This window comes from Dama dama, chromosome 5 (assembly GCF_033118175.1).
Source record: "Dama dama isolate Ldn47 chromosome 5, ASM3311817v1, whole genome shotgun sequence".
Lineage (NCBI taxonomy): Eukaryota > Metazoa > Chordata > Mammalia > Artiodactyla > Cervidae > Dama > Dama dama.
Window position 1 is genome coordinate 51,223,531 of NC_083685.1, and position 22,120 is coordinate 51,245,650.

Genomic DNA, 22,120 nt, shown 5'->3' on the forward strand with positions numbered 1-22,120 from the left:
CTGTGACCTCACCTTTATCATCAACCTATCAGAGTATTGTGCAGGAGCTTATCAGGTACCCTGTGACCTTCTCCCTCACACTCTCTTTAAAAAAGCCTTTCCTAAAAGCTACCAGAGAGTTCAGATTTTTTGAGCATGAGCTGCCCATTCTCCTTGCTTGACTCCCTGCAATAAGCACTATGCTTTCCTTCACCACAATCTGGTGTCAGTAGATTGGCATTGCTGGTCCTTGAGCAAGCAGACCCAAGATTAAGTCAGTAACAATACCATAAATACTAAAGGATCATTTTATTGTAAGTGTCAAAAAAAAAAAAAAAAGCTAAAGCTAAAAGATATGTCATGACTTCTGCTCTCAAGGAATTTGCAATACAGTAACATTTGGGCAACTACACCTCACCTCACCTCACAAACATATATAATTAAGTGGTAAAAACTGACTACAGTCTTACATCAAAGAGAGAAAAGAAAAAAATAATCTTCATTTTAAAGGACTGTATGCCTTTTTTTTTTTTTTTTTTGGAATCTAAGTGACTCAGAGTTTCTGAACTTTCCAAAAATGTAAGAAATTCCTTATAGAAATATAAAGAGTTAGCCCAGAAAAGGAAAGCAGTAACAAAATAAATTACTTTCCATACATTTTTAATGGATCAGATAAAGTATGAGAAGGCCAGCTCTGTGGAAACTGACATGAATTAGAAGAGTGAGTTCCTGTTTTCCCTTCAGTGTAAGCTATAGTATTAAAGATCTTCATCGTGTTTACTTTGAGTTGGCTGAGGTTGCTGAATTTGATGCAAACATTTAGCGGAGAGAGTTCCAAGATGTCCCACTAGGTTTTATTAAACAGACAGCAGTAGTTCCCTTTCCCCAGATACAGAGTGACAAATCTTTCCACCTTTGTTATTGTTTAATGCCTCTACCATCAGCAATGATTTTTTGCTTAATTTTGGTATTTCCTTTTGCCTTGAGTAATCCTTCTCTGGCAACTTCATTAAATTTCTCTATAAACTCCTTTTCTTGGAACAGACAACATCAATGTAAATATGAAATACTTTACGTGCCAAAGTTACACATCACTCCTTTATCATTTCTTCTTACTTCCTTACTTATTTCCTACTACTGCGCCCATTGTTAGTTAAATAACTCACTAGGCCTCCATCTCACCCAGTAATTTCCCCTGAATCCAAGCAATTGCCTGTGCCTTCTTCTAGAACAATTGAAACTCTAAGTGACATCACTCTCAACCATCTCAGCTCTAGAAAGGCAAATACTCCCAGAAAACGGTGTTACATTTCTACAGAACTGCAGATTTTACATTAAAATAATGTAACAATAAAATACATTTTTACAACTATTTTTATTATCCGATAGCATTTGTTTTTTTTTTAATGAATGCTATTTCCATAGCCGACTCTCCTTCTATCAAAATTCCATTCTCAAGGTAAAAGGAGTAATTACCAAAAAGTAAAACAATATTTTATCATTTTTCATTATTTTCCAGATATCTTTTTCTTTCTCTAATCCTTAATATATGTTTGAACTACTTTAAAGTAAAAATAAGAAGACATATTTATCTGTAGCTAAAACAGATTATTTTTTTTTCCACTTTGTGTTTTCACTACAAACAGTTTGTGGCTGCTGCTGCTAAGTCGCTTCAGTCATGTCCGACTCTGTGCGACCCCATAGATGGCAGCCCACCAGGCTCGACCATCCCTGGAATTCTCCAGGCAAGAACACTTGAGTGGGTTGCCATTTCCTTCTCCAACAGTTTAGACCAAGAGAAAATTCACTGATGCCTTATTTTGCTGCTTGGCCCAGTCTTAATCCTCTTGTTGCCAATCAGCTGTAAATACCAACTCACCCCCCAATGTTGCAGCCTTTCAAATCAATTAGATGACAGTATAGAGTCTAAGTTCCATGAGCAGAGAGACTAATTAAGGGATTCTGCTAGTACAAGCGAAAGTCAGTGTTAGAAGGGACCAAAAGCAGATACGTATTTTAAAAAGCATTTACTTTTCAGTCCATACCTTTAATTAGCTGCATCACTCCAGGGACTATAATTATCAGAATTGCTGTGAGCTTGCAAAAGGTTAGGAAAATCTGGATCCGGGCGCTCCAGCTGACACTCATGCTATTTAGGACCATCACCACAGCTGCAAACAAACAGATGAAGTTACAAAAGGTGAATCCTCACTGGTATATGTGATGTCTTAGGTCCTGGCTACCCAAAGTGCCAACCATGAACCAGCAGAATTGCCATTCATTACCTGAAGCATTTTAGAAATGCACGATCTCTGATGCCACCCCAGACCTAAGGACTACAAACATGCATTTCAACCAGATCTCTAGGTGATTTTTATGCACACTGAAGTTTGAGAAACTGGATAAAATCTGCAGACAGTAAAAAGTTATCTGTTGTTCTTTGTATGGGCTTCCCTGATAGCTCAGTTGGTAAAGAATCCGCCTGCAATGCAGGAGACCTTGGTTTGATTCCTTCTATATGTCAATAAGAGTGAACAAGGATTGTGGTGCCCTAACAATCATATAAAAATATCTTCTAAGCAAATCCTGAGGTCACCACATGCAGATTGTTGAATGTGACTCTAGCCTGACACAGCAGACAGCTCTTTTCTCCCCTCAATGTCCTAATACATAGTCACCTGCCAACTTGGGATCACATTAAAGAAGGGACAGACTTGGGATCACACTCAAGAAGGGACAATGTGTGGAAAAGTGAACTGGGACTTTATTCTACTTTCAGAATTAGCCTTAGCCAGAACTTTTTGTATTTTCTCTCCACTTTCCAATCAGCATAGTAAGGAGTGACTTTCAACCTACCCTAAATGTACAGGTTTCCAAGATATGTTTTGGAACTTGAAAAAATGTTTTGAATGATAAATCCAAAAGTGTTTCCAGAGTAGGATGCACACGGGGTCTGAAGCCAGCAGAATTTCTTCTTGGTGATGCTGTCTACAATGTCTTCAGCAGTATTCAACTAGCCACTCACCCCGCACTGTGGACCATGAGAATCTTGAGAACAGAACAAGCATCATTCATCTCTGTATTGCTAGTATCCAGCTTCATCCATGGCCCAGGAAGATCATTAACACAGTTTTGTTGAATAAATGAATGAGCTGGATCCTCAGTTTTTTAAAAAACATATAATACCTTCAGCCAAAAAGGCATGAAATAAATGGTGGTACTTTCAGGCCCTACCTCCTATACTATACTAGAATGACTCAGTTACTCTAGACAGCAGATTTCAACTTTATACTCTTTCTAAAACCTCACACTTGGTATTACTCACCCTCTCCTCCCCACTCCCAACAAATAAGTTACTTCATACCTGACATTTGTAATTATTAGCTACAAGCTTTATTTTTAAAAGGTGTATTCTCCCTAAACAAACAACAAAAATGAATGAAAATACTTCTTGGGGGATTAAAAAAAACACAATTCTTACAATTCAGGTTGCAGTAGGAAGCTTTCCATATGTACACTAATGAGTGATCTTCATAGTTCCAATTGCCTGATATAATCATTAGCTCATTTCAGAATTTAAGAATTGGTGCAATGGGCCAAAGAACTAAACAGACATTTCTCCAAAGAAGACATACAGATGGCTAACAAACACATGAAAAGATGCTCAACATCACTCATTATCAGAGAAATGCAAATCAAAACCACAATGAGGTACCATTACACACCAGTCAGGATGGCTGCTATCCAAAAGTCTATAAGCAATAAATGCTGGAGAGGGTGTGGAGAAAACGGAACCCTCTTACACTGTTAGTGGGAATGCAAACTAGTACAGCCACCATGGAAAATAGTGTGGAGATTCCTTAAAAAACTGGAAATAGAACTGCCATATGACCCAGCAATCCCACTCCTGGGCATACACACCGAGGAAACCAGATCTGAAAGAGATACGTGTACCCCAATGTTCATCGCAGCACTGTTTATAATTGCCAGGACATGGAAGCAACATAGATGCCCATCAGCAGATGGATGGATAAGAAAGCTATGGTACATATACACAATGGAATATTACTCAGCCATTAAAAAGAATACATTTGAATCAGTTCTAATGAGATGGATGAAACTGGAGCCCATCATACAGAGTGAAGTAAGCCAGAAAGATAAAGACCAATACAGTATACTAACACATATATATGGAATTTAAAAAAGATGGTAACGATAACCCTATATGCAGGACAGAAAAACAGACACAGATGTACAGAACAGACTTTTAGACTCTGTAGGAGAAGGCAAGGGTGGGATGATCTGAGAGAATAGCATTGAAACATGTATATTATCAAGTGTGAAACAGATCACCAGCCCAGGCTGGATGCATGAGACAGGTGCTCAGGGCTGGTGCACTGGGAAGACCCAGAGGGATGGGATGGGGAGGGAGGTGGGAGGGGGGATCAGGATGGGGAACACATGTAAATCCATGGCTGATTCATGTCAATGTATGGCAAAAACCACTACAATATTGTAAAGTATTAGCCTCCAACTAATAAAAACAAAAAATATATAAAAAAAGAATTGGTGCAAATGTTTTCAACACATAATATACAATAGCAAAAATATTTTAAATAATCTAGCCTTCTAAAAGTAGGCTAATTAAAGTATCTCTTTTTAAGTGTTTACTATGCAGCCATTTAAAATCATGATGCAGTTAAATATTTATTACATAAAAGATGGTTCATGACATATTACTGACCAATACAGTAAATTACAGAGAGGTGGATAGATGCTAAATTGACATATAGGAAGATAGATAGAAGAAAAAGCTACAAACACAGAAAGAAAGCAAAGGAAAAATTCTGAAGGAGTATTTACCAAAACATTAAGAGAAGGTATCTATAGATGATAGAATATGGAATAAGTTTTAAGGTTAAAAGTTTATTTTTCTACACTTTTTAATAATTCTTTTAATAAACATGAAGCATTAAGTAAAAAAAAAAAAAAAATCAAAAACAGCAATTTTCATCTTTGAAAAAAGCTCAAAGATGGGAAGAGTAAGGGACCATACAAAGTTAAATAGGGGGTTACTAATGAAGAAATGTTTCAAAGGAGAAATGCTGAGAATGATTAGAAAGGCTGAAGCCCTGAATAAGCTGTATGGTAGGTTGAGAGAAATATTCTACCTGTGTTTGAAGCTGGAAACATGAAGAACTAGACAGGTCCATTGTTAATTGCCAAGTGCATTATTTTTTTTTTTCCTTTTATTTATTTATTTATTTTTTATTAGTTGGAGGCTAATTACCTTGCCTCCTTTGTTGAAGATAAGGTGTCCATAGGTTCGTGGATTTATCTCTGGGCTTTCTATTCTGTTCCATTGATCTATATTTCTGTCTTTGTGCCAGTACCATACTGTCTTGATGACTGTGGCTTTGTAGTAGAGTCTGAAGTCAGGCAGGTTGATTCCTCCAGTTCCATTCTTCTTTCTCAAGATTATTTTGGCTATTTGAGGTTTTTTTGTATTTCCATACAAATTGTGAAATTATTTGTTCTAGTTCTGTGAAAAATACCGTTGGTAGCTTGATAGGGATTGCATTGAATCTATAGATTGCTTTGGGTAGAATAGCCATTTTGACAATATTGATTCTTCCAATTCATGAACACGGTATGTTTCTCCATCTGTTTGTGTCCTCCTTGATTTCTTTCATCAGTGTTTTATAGTTTTCTATGTATAGGTCTTTTGTTTCTGTAGGTAGATATACTCCTAAGTATTTTATTCTTTTTGTTGCAATGGTGAATGGTATTGTTTCCTTAATTTCTCTTTCTGTTGTTTCATTGTTAGTATATAGGAATGCAAGGGATTTCTGTGTGTTAATTTTATATCCTGCAACTTTACTATATTCATTGATTAGCTCTAGTAATTTTCTGGAAGAGTCTTTAGGGTTTTCTATGTAGAGGATCATGTCATCTGCAAACAGTGAGAGTTTCACTTCTTCTTTTCCTATCTGGATTCCTTTTACTTCTTTTTCTGCTCTGATTGCTGTGGCCAAAACTTCCAACACTATGTTGAATAGTAGTGGTGAGAGTAGGCACCCTTGTCTTGTTCCTGACTTCAGGGGAAATGCTTTCAATTTTTCACCATTGAGGGTGATGCTTGCTGTGGGTTTGTCATATATAGCTTTTATTATGTTGAGGTATGTTCCTTCTATTCCTGCTTTCTGGAGAGTTTTAATCATAAATGAGTGTTGAATTTTGTCAAAGGCTTTCTCTGCATCTATTGAGATAATCATATGGTTTTTATCTTTCAATTTGTTAATGTGGTGTATTACATTGATTGATTTCTGGATATTAAAGAATCCTTGCATTCCTGGGATAAAGCCCACTTGGTTGTGGTGTATGATTTTTTTAATATGTTGTTGGATTCTGTTTGCTAGAATTTTGTTAAGGATGTTTGCATCTATGTTCATCAGTGATATTGGCCTGTAGTTTTCTTTTTTTGTGGCATCTTTCTCTGGTTTTGGAATTAGGGTGATGGTGGCCTCATAGAATGAGTTTGGAAGTTTACCTTCATCTGCAATTTTCTGGAAGAGTTTGAGTAAGATAGGTGTTAGCTCTTCTCTAAATTTTTAGTAGAATTCAGCTGTGAAGCCATCTGGTCCTGGGCTTTTGTTTGCTGGAAGATTTCTGATTACAGTTTTGATTTCCTTGCTTGTGATGGGTCTGTTAAGATCTTCTATTTCTTCCTGGTTCAGTTTTGGAAAGTTAAACTTTCCTAAGAATTTGTCCATTTCATCCAAGTTGTCCATTTTATTGGCATAGAGCTGCTGGTAGTAGTCTCTTATGATCCTTTGTATTTCAGTGTTGTCTGTTGTGATCTCTCCATTTTCATTTCTAATTTTGTTAATTTGGTTCTTCTCTCTTTGTTTCTTCATGAGTCTTGCTAATGGTTTGTCAATTTTGTTTATTTTTTCAAAAAACCAGCTTTTAGCTTTGTTGAGTTTTGCTATGGTCTTTTTTGTTTCCTTTGCATTTATTTCTGCCATAATTTTTAAGATTTCTTTCCTTCTGCTAACCCTGGGGTTCTTCATTTCTTTCTTCTCTAATTGCTTTAGGTGTAGAGTTAGGTTATTTATTTGGCTTTCTTCTTGTTTCTTTATGTAAGCCTGTGATGCTATGAACCTTCCCCTTAGCACTGCTTTTACAGTGTCCCATAGGTTTTGGGTTGTTGTGTTTTCATTTTCATTCATTTCTATGCATATTTTGATTTCTTTTTTTATTTCTTCTATGATTTGTTGGTTATTCAGAAGCGTGTTATTTAGCCTCCATATGTTTGGATTTTTAACAATTTTTTTCCTGTAATTGAGATCTAATCTTACTGCACTGTGGTTAGAAAAGATGACTGGAATGATTTCAATTTTTTTGAATTTTCCAAGACCAGATTTATGGCCCAGGATGTGATCTATTCTGGAGAAGGTTCCGTGTGCACTTGAGAAAAAGGTGAAGTTGATTGTTTTGGGGTGAAATGTCCTATAGATATCAATTAGGTCTAGCTGGTCCATTGTGTCATTTAAGGTTTGTGTTTCCTTGTTAATTTTCTGTTTAATTGATCTATCCATAGTTGTGAGTGGGGTATTAAAGTCTCCCACTATTATTGTGTTACTATTAATTTCCTCTTTCATACTCGTTAGCGTTTGCCTTACATATTGTGGTGCTCCTATGTTGGGTGCATATGTATTTATAATTGTTATATCTTCTTCTTGGATTGATCCTTTGAACATTATATAGTGTCCTTCTTTGTCTCTTTTCACATCCTTTACTTGAAAGTCTATTTTATCTGATATGAGTATTGCGACTCCTGCTTTCTTTTGGTCTCCGTTTGCGTGAAATATTTTTTTCCAGCCCTTCACTTTTAGTCTGTATGTGTCTCTTGTTTTGAGGTGGGTCTCTTGTAGACAGCATATATAGGGGTCTTGTTTTTGTATCCATTCAGCCAATCTTTGTCTTTTGGTTGGGGCATTCAACCCATTTACATTTAAGGTAATTATTGATAGGTGTGGTCCCGTTGCCATTTACTTTGTTGTTTTGGGTTCACGTTTATATAACCTTTCTGCATTTCCTGTCTAGAGAAGATCCTTTAGCATTTGTTGAAGAGCTGGTTTGGTGGTGCTGAATTCTCTTAGCTTTTGCTTGTCTGTAAAGCTTTTGAATTCTCCTTCATATCTGAATGAGATCCTTGCTGGGTACAGCAATCTAGGTTGTAGGTTATTCTCTTTCATTACTTTCAGTACGTCCTGCCATTCCCTTCTGGCCTGGAGGGTTTCTATTGATAGATCAGCTGTTATCCTTACGCGACTCCCTCTGTGTGTTATTTGTTGTTTCTCCCTTGCTGCTTTTAGTATTTGTTCTTTGTTAATTTGACTAATATGTGTCTTGGGGTGTTTCACCTTGGGTTTATCCTGTTTGGGACTCTCTGGGTTTCTTGGACTTGGGTGGCTATTTCCTTCCCCATTTTCCAAGTGCATTATTTTATCAGCAGAAAGATAAGAAGTAAAAGGATTTTTCTCACCCCTGTAAAAAGCACTTATATACTGAAAATAATTTAATGCAACTCGGCACTCATTGTCGTCATCCAGTGATTCTTGTCCTTTTTCTATGCAAATGACTCTGTGACAAATGAATCATCATATGAAAGGGATTGTTTTTTTAGTTAAGGAGATTCAGCATTGGTCTGAAAATAATTGGACTCATGTTCCCAGCAATACAAAAGAGCACTGTTTTCTTTTAAGCAGAGCTCCTAAAAACCCAAACACCATTTCTGAGAGTACTCCACAGTAGAAAAGAGCTATTGTAAAGAGAGGAAGGGAAAAGAGGAGGAAGAAAGAAGAGAAAAAGGAACAGAGGGAGGGAGGGAGGAAGGAAAAGGAGGAGGGGGAAGGGGGAGGGAAAAGAGAGGCATTCTCATATTAGAACCTCTATGTATTTCGGAAGAGGAAAGAAGGTTTGTTCCTTTCATAAATAGTGTTAGAATTCAATGCCGATTGAAATAGAAAACAAAAATGAGTGCTGGGAATTTTATATTTTGTAAAGTTTTCTTAGCAAAATGGAAGACAAAAATCAAACAAATATTATGAATTGATAATCTCACCTTGCTTTCCTCTCAGGCAGCTGAAATCAAAATTCTGGTTAAATCTGATTTCTCTCAAAAGGTTTCTCAAAACCCTGCTTTATCTGAGCATCCAGACATTGCCCTCATTACTCCATATGCCAAATTCCAGCTGAGATGTACCTCTATGACCCTGAAGGGATACAGCTTAACAAGCAATGAGGCAGCCAGTACAGAGGCACTGTGGAGGTCCTCAAGTGGCGAGAACTGCTGTTTCATCATGTGTCTTTACAGAGAAGTTTAAGTCCACGTATGTTGCTTATCCAACAATATTGAAAAGGGAATTTGGGATTCACTAAATGCTAAGAGCTTTCAGAGTTTCTGAAACAGATAGTATCTAGTCAGGTTTTTATACACAAGCTACTTACACTGTAATCATTAAAGAAATCGGAGCAAGCTTTCATCCTAACTTTACTTCCTTTGAATAATAATTGCTAATTTCATGCATTAAAAATTACCTTTAATTTGAGCTTATTATTATTATTTTTGCTGACCTTAAATGTTACGAAAATGAAAATAGAGAGACATATAGCTTTTATTTACTTATTAATGGTGCTGGGTGGTTCCTAAGAACTGAAATGCAGCAATGAAAGTTATAGGTATAAACTCTGGCAACCAGAAATATATAGGGAAGGGAGCTGCATTTGAAGAGGATGTTTAGGGGAGTGTTAAAAACTGATACCATGATTTAAGGACTAGTAAGCATTTCTTTCTGTACTTCAGTAATTCAAGTTTGTCTTTTGTTTTGCAGAATGAGGTTACTGAGTCTGGATATATTGTTGTTGTTTTTTTTTCCCCCAGGTTCAGGTTCTCCCTGGCTTCTGGCTGCTTTGTGCTAAGCTGGTAAAATATATGGACACTGTACAGATGCATCATGGTGAGCTGTAGTGAATTGTTCCACTGTTCTTTGTAGTAGCTGCTGGGGTTGCCTCCATTTTTCTGCTAGCATTTGTTTCCTGGACGGATTCATTTCAGAAAAGCTATGTAGCAATAAACACCTTTATGAAGGAGAGAGGCTATATCTAGGATCTCACTATTGGGAATAAAAATGGTAAGCGTTAAACAAATGTACACTATTATATGATACACTTTGAGCAAAGACCTTACATGGATAATATTATTTAATCCTCATATCTCTATGACTTCGTTCATCGTCAGCATTATTTTTTAGATGAACATCTAAGAACCTGGATATTACTTAACTTGTCCATGTTCACAAAGGTAAAGGTGAAGATAAGATTGAAGCCAAGTAAGCTGACTCCAGAGTCCACAATTTTACCAGTAGTTCACAGGTAACTGTGAGGAAGAAGGTCAAAAGACACATATGATTTCACTAGTTCTCTCAAACATCTGATGCTCTTCTTCTCTGCTAGGGGTCATGTTTATCTTGGCTGGGATTTCAAGACACTTTGATTCCACATTTTGTTTCTTATCCGTCTGAAGGGTATGGTTGTTGTTTTGAAGTCCTTGTATATTTCAATACTACATATCTCTACCTAAGAATTGGTTGTCATGGTATTTAGTTACGGTAGAAGAGGAGTAAAGATAGTCCAATTTCGGGTTTAAATAGAGCCACTTTATGTGCAATATTTGAAAAACTAGCACAGCCCTCAGCCTTGACTTTCTTTCATGTAATTTAATGATGCTAGTAGAGTACAGTTTGAGAAAATACACTAATGCATTTATAGAAATGGCTATCTCTTTTTCTCACATAATAATCACAAGTGTTATTTTGTTTGCTTTCTCCCATTATTCCCACAGGTTGTGGGAAGAAGCTAAGGCTCTTTATTCACCTAGGTAAATTAAACTAATAAGAAAACTGAGACTCAGAGAGGTTGTTAAGGATGTGTCTGAGATAAGAGCCCACATCTGACATAAGGTACTTTTATTAGAATATTCTGCCACTCAAGTGTATACTTAAACAGGGTCTGGTTTCAGGAGACCAGAACCAAAAATGAAATGTCATTTTAACTCTTGAACATACTTCAGTGTTTATTGAAGCTTCGAGGAAAGTGAAATTCATGAAGTTCCATAGAAAGTAAAGGGAGCAATATCCCTTTACCTAAGGACAATGGGCTGGAGGAGAGAAGACAAATGTGAATATATAAAATTTCCCTACTCAACTTCCATGTGCCTGACATGCTTGCCAGAATGGACAAGACTTGGAGTAAGCAAAACCCTTTTCTCTTTAAAGATTTTTTTTTAATGTGGACCATTTTTTAATTCTTTACTGAATTTGTTAGAATACTGCTTCTGTTTCATGTTTCAGTTTTTTGGCTGCTAGGCATGTGGGATCTAGTACCATGCAAAGGATCGAACCTGCATGCTCTGCATTGGAAGGCAGAAGTCTTAACCACTGGACCACCAGGGAAGTACTCCAAAACTTTTCACTTTTATTAATTTGAGAGAAATGAAGTTGAATACTTTCAAAAGAGGAGAGGAGTAAACCCTACCAGTCTCCTTCATTCATGGGATTTTCCAGGCAAGAGTACTGGAGCAAGAGTACTGGAATGGGTTGCCATCTCCTTCTCCAAGGGATCTTCCCAATCCAGGGATTGAACCCAGGTCTCCTGCATTGCAGGTAGACGCTTTACCATCTGAGCCACGAGGGAAGCCCCAGAGGGGTAATTAGTATGTAGCAATGCCACATTCCCACCCCACTCTCACTTCTCAAGTGATGGGTTAACATTTCACAAACCCTGAAATTCCTTTTCTTCTATGATTTGACCATAACAATATCCTTCAGGTTTGTTCTTCTTCTCCACTTGAACTAGAGAATTCAAACTACCACAAATTGTTTCCATCCCCTGTAGGAGAACACAGGGAAGCAATTCATGCAATTAAACTCTGTTTTCTACATCTCACTAGCCTTTCACCCCCAGCAGGCGGAAAATCACCTCTCTCCTGGCTTTGAACCCTACAGAATGTGAGATTTGCCCCCAGGTAAATCTCTCTTTTTCTATCTCCATCTCCACCTGCTGTTGCTTTAAAGCTAAGTTCTCAGAGACAGTTTGACTTTTCCAATTAGGCCGTTGATTTATATCCCCTGCCACCGAGTTGCAAGACTATGTATTTCATCTTTCAGTGCTGCTGATCCTAGGAACAAATTTCCTCAAAAACTAAAGCTTGCATCAAAATCTGTAAATTAATGTTATAACTAATGGTAAAAATGGAAGAACATGACTAAGTTCATCCCAGATTTACTCAGGCCCTTTGTTAGTTACACCATCACCACACTCTACTACAGCTTTTGTAAAATGCAACATATTTAATCATTCTTACCTATAACTGCTTTAAATTTTTGATTTGAACAGTTTCCATTTACTCCTCTAAAATACAGTTTTTCCCTTTAAAATGTTTAACAGAATTGGGACAAATAAAAGAGCTATCTAGATTTACCAAAATGGTAATGTGTTGTCATTATCTAATTCATTAGAAGTCCTTTACAAGTCCTTCTCAATCCAAGCTGTCGATTTGTAAATGTTTACATAATATATAATGAAAGTTTGCTGTTACAGCTTTTAATCAGTAACCTCTGATGGCAAATTACAGAGCCCTCAAAATGCTACCCCTGTGTTTCTCTTTTCAAATATAATAATTGTGATATGATTCTGCCTCGGTCAGTTGAGAGACAAGAATAAAATGAGTACAACAGTGGCTACTGATCCAGTCCCTAGGTGGAACACTAGATTTATCAAGAACTTTCTATGGGCAAGGCACTCTGCTACAGTCTTAAAAATCTAACTTCATCCTTCCAGACCCATTCAAGATAAATTATCGTCTCACAGGTATTTTACCAATAAATAAAACTGATGTTTAATGAGATTTAATATTTATCCCGAAATCACATAACTGAAAACCCCGACACTAAATTTCAATTAGTTTCAATTCAGTTATTTGCCTCCAGAGCCTGAGCTATAACCACAATGCTAAAATGGTTCAAAAAATCAAAACTTCATGGTGTTAGATCTGAGCAAAATCTATTTCATTTACCTCCATTTCCTGCTGCTTGAGAAACGTGAAGATGTGTAATCCTCTAAGTTTAACACATGGGCATTCCATTAGCTTCTCTACTAGAGAAGAATGCTTACATCTCTTCTCATTAAAATCAGTCATGAACAAATATTTGTTGAGCACAAACAACATACTAGGGGCTATGTGAAGGGCTGGAAACACAGCAGTTAGTTAAAGCCCTGGTCTTACGGAACTTGATGTGTTCCCACAAGAGTATAAAAAGCTACCATTTGTAATTTCACTCTTAAAACTTTTCTAGCATTACTCAAAACACTTTATACGCACTGTCTCTTTTAATATCATTTAATCCTCAAAAGACATCTTATGAGGCTGGACATGATTTATAAATAAGAACACTGAGGTGCAGAAAGCAGCCGTGACTTGACCCCAAGTCTCACAGCCGCTGTGTGTGTAAAGGGTAGGATCAATCGAGAACACCATTACCTCTCCAGAACTTAGAAATATCTCATTCAAGTATTTTTCTTGGTTTTCCTTCAAATATTCCACATAACAATTATTATGCTTCATGCAATAAGGGGGGAATCCAGGATGAACCTATTTAAGCCCAGAAATATGGACCCAGTACTAGAGATATTTTATGTGTAATTCCTGACTCTTTCCTACTAATCACTCACCTCTCTACTGTGAAATGTTCACCTGTCTCTTACAATAGGAAGTTAGAGTCATACTGAGCCTCACATCGCTTACGTCATGTGGTGCATGTTCCTCTTTTTTTACTTCCTTTTTTAAAAAAAAAGTTCTAATATCTGTGCCCAGCAATGAAAATGAGCAACTTCCTAATTTGCAAATGATAAAGAAAACCCCTACTTGAGAAATGCTACTAATAATCAAACATTGAAAGAAGAGTCTAGTGACCATCAATGGACAGCTAAAATCTGAACACAGAGTGGCAGCTGGTACTAGAAAATTCATGAACACAACATACACACCCAACACACAGATACCATTCCATGAGGATAAGTGCCTTATACTTCTACATGTTATTGCTAAGGAAGGATATTTTATAGTTCAGAACACCCATTTAAAAATTGGGTTTTCACTTGTAAAATCTCTTTTTATGCACAATCAAGTTACTATTTTACTAACAAAGTGTTTTGTTTGTCTGTTTTAAAAGATTAGCCATCATATCTATTGATCCAATACAAAATAGGCTTATAATGTCATAGCAGGCATCACTCCAAACCTTTATTTTTTTCTTTGTTTTCCAAAACAAATCTGGTGAGCATTTGTAAGCAAGAACACCATGTGAGGAGTAACACCACCATGCAAAAAGTCTCAAGAAATGTTGTCTCCAATCACTTTTATACCTATGATACTCACTTATGCCCACAGCTGTAACGAGCTTGATTGCAAGTTCAGGAATTTCACAGTGAATAAAAAATGGTTCCAGAATATAGCGTCCAAATGCCAGAGATATCACAGCAGTGGCTGCAGGGCTAGAAGAAATGCATATTTAGGTTAACCACAGGGAAAAAAAAAATAGCACTTTCACTAACTTTTTCTACCTTGAGGTGCAGTTACTCAGCACATGGAACATATTAAATAGGGAAGTATATGCTTTTCAGAACTCGATATTTGATTCAGTTCAGTTCAGTCACTCAGTCGTGTCTGACTTTTTGTGACCCTGCGGACTGCAGCACGCCAGGCTTCCCTGTCCATCATCAATTCCTGGAGCCTACTCAAACTCATGTCCATCGCGTCAGTGATGCCATCCAACCAGTTCATCCTCTGCCATCCCCTTTTCCTCCCTCTTTCAATCTTTCCCAGCATCAGGGTCTTTTCTAATGAGTTGGTTCTTTGCATCAGGTGGCCAAAGTATTGGAGTTTCAGCTTCAGCATCAGTCCTTCCAATGAATATTTAGGACTGGTTTCCTTTAGGATGGACTGGTTGCATCTCTTTGCAATCCAAGGGACTCTCAAAAGTTCTCCAACACCACAGTTCAAAAGCATAAATTCTTTGGCACTCATCTTTCTTTATAGTCCAACTCATATCTATACATCACCACTGGAAAAACCATAGCTTTGACTAGACAGACCTTTGTCAGCAAAGTAATGTCTCTGCTTTTTAATATGCTGTCTAGGTTTTTCATAGCTTTTCTTCTAAGGAGCAATTTCATGGCTGCAGTCACCATCTGCAGTGATTTTGGAGCCCCCCAAAATAAAGTCTCTCATTGTTTCCATTGTTTCCCCATCTATTTGCCATGAAGTGATGGGACTGGATGTCATGATCTTAGTTTTCTGAATGTTGAGTTTTTAGCCTATATTTGATTAGGTCGTCACAGATATTCCAAATGAAATATTGTCTGCAACTTTGGTACCTAATTTTTAAACCTCACATCTGCTTGTGAACAAGTCTGGGTGCTGTCAGCTTTCCTCTTCCCTCCCATATTTGACTTTTTCTTAAAAATCTAGTTTATTACTTGAGATCCAATAGGGCTAGGCCACACAAGAAATAGTCTCCTTTCTCAGTAAATCAACAATTAAACTCCAGCAGAGTAGGAATGAGTTAACAGCATAGTCTAATGGGTTCAGAAAAGGAACACAAAACTCAACTTAAAAAAGTTAGTATTAATAAGTGTTCATTGCAAATATATGCTTACATGCTTGACATTGTATTAGTCTAGATTTTTTCATACAGAAAAACCTTGAAAAGCCAAGTGATTATTCTTAATTCCATAGAAACATTTAGGTGAAAAGTATGTGTTGAAAAATAAAATTAGCCTTGTAATTTTATAAATAGAGAAAACATGAATGAGATAAGAAAATGAAATAAGTTTCAGGTATATAATAAAACAGGTAGCAAATGATTCTAGTTTAGTTTTTCAATTTTCTGTTAGAGAATGACACAGGCCTTTCCAGTTTAAATATACTACATATGAATGCATGTTTGTTAGATACACAGGCAAGTCAATGGAATTATCTAATTTCCCATGCCAAGTCTTCCATTTCAGTTTATCTTCCATCTCATGGTTACTCAACCTCCAGGTCCAACCCATAGATTGTCAGGAAACCAACCACCATTATGTATTCCAACCCTGACCTGCTGGTATTAGAAACCAGGATAGATTTATTTATTTTTAATTGGAGGATAACTGCTTTACAATATTGTGTTGGTTTCTGCCATGCATCAATAGGCATACATATGTCCCCTTCTTGAACCTCCCTCCCAGCTCCCACCCGATCCCAACTCCCCTAGGTTGGGATTTGACCTCCCTGCATCATATAGCAAATTCCCACTGGCTCTCTATTTTATCTATGGTAATGTATATGTTTCAAGGCTACTCTCTCAAATGACCCCACTCTCTCCTCCCCACTCCCGCCATGTCTACAAGCCTGTTCTTTAGGTCTGCGTCTCCACTGCTACCCTGCAAATAGGTTTATCAGTACCATCTTCCTAGATTCCATACACATGTGTTAATATACGATATTTGTTTTTCTCTTTCTGACTTCACTATGTATAACAGGCTCTAGGTTTATCCACCTCATTAGAACTGACTCATATATGTTCTGTTTCATAACTGAGCAACATTCCATTGTATATATGTACCACATCTTCTTTATCCATTCATCTGTCAGCGGACATCTAGGTTCCTTCCTTATCCTGGCTATTGTAAACAGTGCTGCGATAAATACTGCAGTGCCTGTGTCTTTTTCAATTATGATTTCCTCAGTGTAGATGCACAGTAGTGAGATTTCTTGATTTTTTTTTTTCTTTTCCAAAACAATCTCCTCCTGACCACAACAAGATACTTTTTCTTATTCTCCATCATTTATAAATTTCTGATGTATAAATTAAAATCTGATCATGTCATTTTAGTGAGCCCCTGAAACTCCCTGACAGTTTCTTATACCTCAGGTCTTAGTTCAATCTTTTTCCCAAGGAACCTTTTTCAGTTCTTTGATTGCATTAGATCTCTCAGAGTATACTCTCTTATGGAACTTCATAGCTCTCCTTTCTCCTTAAAAAGTAGTAACTTTTTATTCTCTTACATGATGTCTTGATTGATAACTGTTTCCCTCACTTGACCGTGAGCTTCATGAGTTTGACTGTGTCCATATTAATCACTATTTCATCCTCAGTGTATAGTAAAGTGTCTGTCATACAACAGAAAACTAATAAATACATGGTGAATGTATGAATTCAAATGACCCCTGATGTATGATTTCTTTTTAAGATTTGTTACAGATTATTTCTGACAAAAGTGACTTAATCTGAAGTACAATTTTAATAGTAAATATTTAGGTACCATGGGTACTTTCAATGGAAGAGGAATGTTTAACTACTCAGGTATTTTGTCACCCCTCAAGTCATTCATTATTCTGAGAGCCCAACTGAGTAATGTGAGTCCATTATTACAAAGAAATATATGAATCCATTACAAAAGCTTCTAGAATATATTTAGGTAATTGCTTCCATAAACACACTCCCTGTGAAGTAGCTCTCTAAGGTAATATGATTATAAGCTACTTGAGAATAAGAACTGAGGCTCAGTTCACCTTAGATCTTTTTAACTTGCCATATACCATTCAATAGGATAATTTGAGGAATGAATAGATGAATGAATGAGCACTGTGTTGGTGCTACTACTGCAAATGGAATGATCAAGTCCATCATAATGCTGAGCAATTAACCAAAGTATGGCTAACCAGCCAACACAATTAGCCAGTACATGGCTGGAGAGGGACCCAAGCTCAGCTGCATCAGGCCCAAAAGCCCACTCTTCTGACAGACCACCACTCTAAATAAGTATTGCACTTATTTGAATACTGAGCATATTTTATTCAAACTATTAGGGTTGGCCAAAAAATCTGTTAGGGATTTTCCATGCCATCTTAATGGAAAAACCTGAATGAACATTTTGGCCAAACTAATATAACTTACTTTTCAGTAAGTTATAATTGAATAATTGAATGATTACTTAATTTTTCAACTGCTATTCAAAAAGAACCTAATATATGACAATCAGTGCATTTAATATATGACAATAAGTAGTATAAGAGTGACAAAAAGTGAGAGACCTGGTTTTATATGCTTGAAATGCTTGCAATTTTAACAGCAAAACAGAGCACAGATTCCTAAAATATTCAGTAAGAATATAAGCCAGCATGTTCAAAGTCAAAGGAGAAGCAGAGACTGCATTTTCTTTTTCCAGAAGAATTAAGAGAGGAAAGAAATACTATAAACTAGGGTGAACAGGAAATTAACTGTGGAAAAGATAGAACTTAAGTTGACCTTTGAAGAGTAATCTTCATATTATCAGAAAAGAGTGGAAGGCACCTCCCAGGCAAATTCCAGAGTTTAGAAAAGGAACAAAATACTTCTTTATCATTATTTCATAATAACTAGTTTTAAGTAATGCAAAATTGCTTAAAATGAGAACAGACTTTACAAAGATGTAAATACTATTCTAAGCTCTTTACTACAAAAGAGACTCCTAGGACTATAAAAATCAAGATTAGTGTTAAGTCAATACTTATTAGCTCTGCATTTACCACTTAGCTCTAAATGATAGGATAAGAGCTCACAGGAGCTTTCAACTGTGTAAGTCTGATAAGTTTACACTAAGAGCAAGTTTCTTCAATTATTTCTGTTAAATTCTGCAGTCAGAATGTGCTAGTCACATTTCATGGAAGTAGTTTGCCTTAAGGATAATCTTAAGTTCTCATGTGACATCATAAGTTTCCCACAAAATTGGAGGAAATTTGCTATTCAGAGTGACTTAGCATTATTTGGTTTGATTTTAAACCAAGGCAATCAGGAAGGGGAATGTATTCTTACAACAATATCATCAAAAAAGCTTTTTGCAACTGTAGTTCACTGATTTGTTTAATGTGAGGATATGAGTCATTCATGACAAGTGTGTGTTTGTTTGTTTTGGGTTTTTTTTTTTTTTTTTTTGGTAGAATATAAAACTTGATGACATACTAAGTTGCTAGGAACAGAAGTTTCCTAGTCACGAAAACTGAGTAAACTTAAGATGGCTTGATGGTGCAATCTACAAGAAGGAAAACTCCAGTTCCTAGAAGAACATTTAATTTTGTCTAATTACAATTTATAATCAAACAAAAGGTCTGATTTATCATGGTAGATTTTGACAATTCATATTCTTTTCAGGTCAGCATCTTTCCTGAAAATGACATACAGAATAGTTGAATATTAACAACAAGCAGATGCTTTGAAAGTTTGGCGTGGTTAGAAAACTACTGCCAGTGGCAAAATGGCATTAAAAACATTAATTGAGAAAGGTATCCCATCCCAGATCTTATGTCCTGAAGGAGAGATATTTACCACATAGTCATGCATTTTTCTAATTATTTAAAAATAATCATAGCGATTCAAAAATGAGATAATGAATAGGTTTATTTTTCCTTAATTTTTTTCTATCTAGGCTCTTACCGTATAATGAGCAGTTCTACCCAGACTCGCACAAAAGCTGGTAATGGGCCAAAGACTTCTAGAATATATGTGTAATGACCACCAGATTTCTTTATACTAGTTCCCAGTTCAGCATAGGACAAGGCTCCTGTGAAATAATTATGATAAAAAGGCACAAAGTTAAAATATTACCAAGTCATCCAGCAGTAGAATGGACACAGCAATGTTTCATGAGATGATATTACATCCTCTGGTCTGAATGACACCCTTTTTCCAAACAAACAATACTCAGCAAATTCCTAAGGACCTCCAAATTCCCCTTGAAACTTCCTCAAGCTTGAACTCTCATTCATTCTGTTCAAGGTAATTTTACTTGAAATGGTAAAGACAAACTTCTAAAACAATATAATATTATTAAGAATTTTGAATCTCAAACCTGAGAACAAGAGAAAGAAGATAGATGCCAATAATAATAATCCTTTTTTTAAGAACATAATTTCACATCAAGACAAAGAATTACATAAAATTGACCTCATTATATTGAGCATCCTTTTAATAAATGATGTTTTTGTGACACATCAAAATAAATAAAATTCCTCTCTTCTCCTGAAAAGGATGGACTCAAGGTTTTGGAAGGCTTCATTTAATTTATAGGATATGTTTTGTTTATCAACAAAATTAACTTGACTCAGATATTCTATTAATAAGAAAGTTTCTTATAGATGTATTTCAGAGTATCATTCCTGGGTGACTGAAATAAAAGTTTTGAAAAAGAGATGCTATAACACATTTATGAACATGGAGATAAAATTAATTATAAACCAATTTTTAACATTTAGCAATAAAATTCACAAACACTTGAGCAGATTATGTAATCTCCCCAAACCTCAGTTTCATCCTGTGAGAAATAGAGATTTTAATTCTCACCTCATAAGGGGATTGTGTGTATAAATATGAAAATGAATGCCAAGGACAGTAACGGGCCTGACACACAGAAAGCACCTCATGAAATACAGCTTTACCTACTACTGTGCGCAACTCATTTTGTATTTAATGAAAAGTGTATCTTGACATGATGTGGAAAGTTCTACCCATACTGCTAAGTACTCAGGTGTAAGATATAATTTCTGCCTGAGCTCCCCTGGAGACTAAAAGCGTGAGAAATCACTACTAATCAGTAGACCTTCAGGTAGAACTGTCCAACATAAATGTAATTTGGATATTCAGCAAAATCTTAGTGTCGCTTATCCTATTTCCAAAACTAGCACTGTATACAGTCACCGGGGAACAATTTTTTAATTAAAATAAAAAATACAAGCACTAAGGCCATACCCCAGACCTACTCTCTGATCAAGAGAGGCCAGACTCTACAACAGAGGCATCAAAGAAAATCTATTATTTTAAAATTAGCACAGCTGATTCTAAAGCAACTTAGTCTACAGATGGATAGTTGGGAATCACTGATACAGTTTGTCCATATAAAACTAACTATAACTAGTTGCAGTTCATTCTCTATTGGAAACCAGTTGCCATGTTGGTAGGCTGTACAAAAAATCATCCAATATTAAATGTTATTGGAAAGTGTCTTAAGAACCTCAGGATTTATCTCCAGAGAATCAATACCTAGACCTGTGTATTCTTTGCTTAAACTCCAGGATGGTTGCCCTAGGTTTAAATTGAGTTCTGGGGAAGTGAAATTTTCATTTAAAGGTCTCAAGCTCTATAACCATATTAGTCAGATGAAAACAGTTCAAAATAGGATGTAAGAATCCATGTATTAAACCTGCCTTTAAACAAAATTGTAAACACAACATACACATTCTATACTCTTAGTTCCAGAGTTTTAAGACGAAGAATTTTTGTCCTAATATTTTGCTTTGCTTCCTGTTAAGAAGGTACTCCTGTCAAAAGTTTCTAGTAGCTCAAGTGACCAATGTAATGCAAACATTGGTAAATAGATTAGTATAGGAGCATATTCCCTGTGATTAATAATCAAAGTATACCAATCAAAGAATGCCAGTAATCAAAGTATACCAAAGAATACTTACTAGCTAAGTGTAAACTAAGTGTAAACTTAGCTAGTCCCATTAGCTTATTTTTAACTGCTTGAGATGACACACTCATGCAGAAGCATATTTTCGTAGTACAAGTCAACATCACTTTAACTGGTTAATGCTCAGAGCCACCCATTTTATCATATCTTGATAGCCTTTTATAGTGTACAAAAGGGGAATCATATAGTGGGAGGTGCATGCACACAGTATACAAAATCCAGGAAATTGGTTATGGTTTCTCCTATTAGACAATGATTTATTCTGAATATACCAAGTGTTGGAGAAGATTAAAGGCTGAGGATACACAAAATCATTTAAGAAGATCAATAATTAGGTTTCTCTTTGTCTATAAATGTGTATGCCACACCATATGAATACCATAAACCCTTTGTAAACACCTAAATATAATTCCTCTGTTGATATTTCTATACGAAGTTTTTATTTCAACAAGTTTTGTTTAAAATACTTTCTTCCTAATCATGAAAATCTGAGTTTTCTAGATAAATGCTCAAACCAATGCATGAAAAC

At 36.1% G+C, this 22,120-nt stretch overlaps 1 protein-coding gene across 6 annotated transcripts in view; it reads right to left on the reverse strand.

Annotated features, from left to right (window-relative positions):
• Window positions 1-22,120, reverse strand: part of SLC7A11 (solute carrier family 7 member 11) — a 209,666-nt gene that overhangs the window by 185,966 nt on the left and 1,580 nt on the right. For all 6 annotated transcript variants that reach the window (XM_061142362.1, XM_061142360.1, XM_061142361.1 and 3 more), the window contains exons 2-4: window positions 19,560-19,686; window positions 14,483-14,598; window positions 2,025-2,150 (exon numbers count right to left, since the gene is read on the reverse strand). In XM_061142362.1, the coding sequence (XP_060998345.1) occupies window positions 2,025-2,150; window positions 14,483-14,598; window positions 19,560-19,686 (369 nt within the window). The remainder of the gene's footprint in view (window positions 1-2,024; window positions 2,151-14,482; window positions 14,599-19,559; window positions 19,687-22,120) is intronic.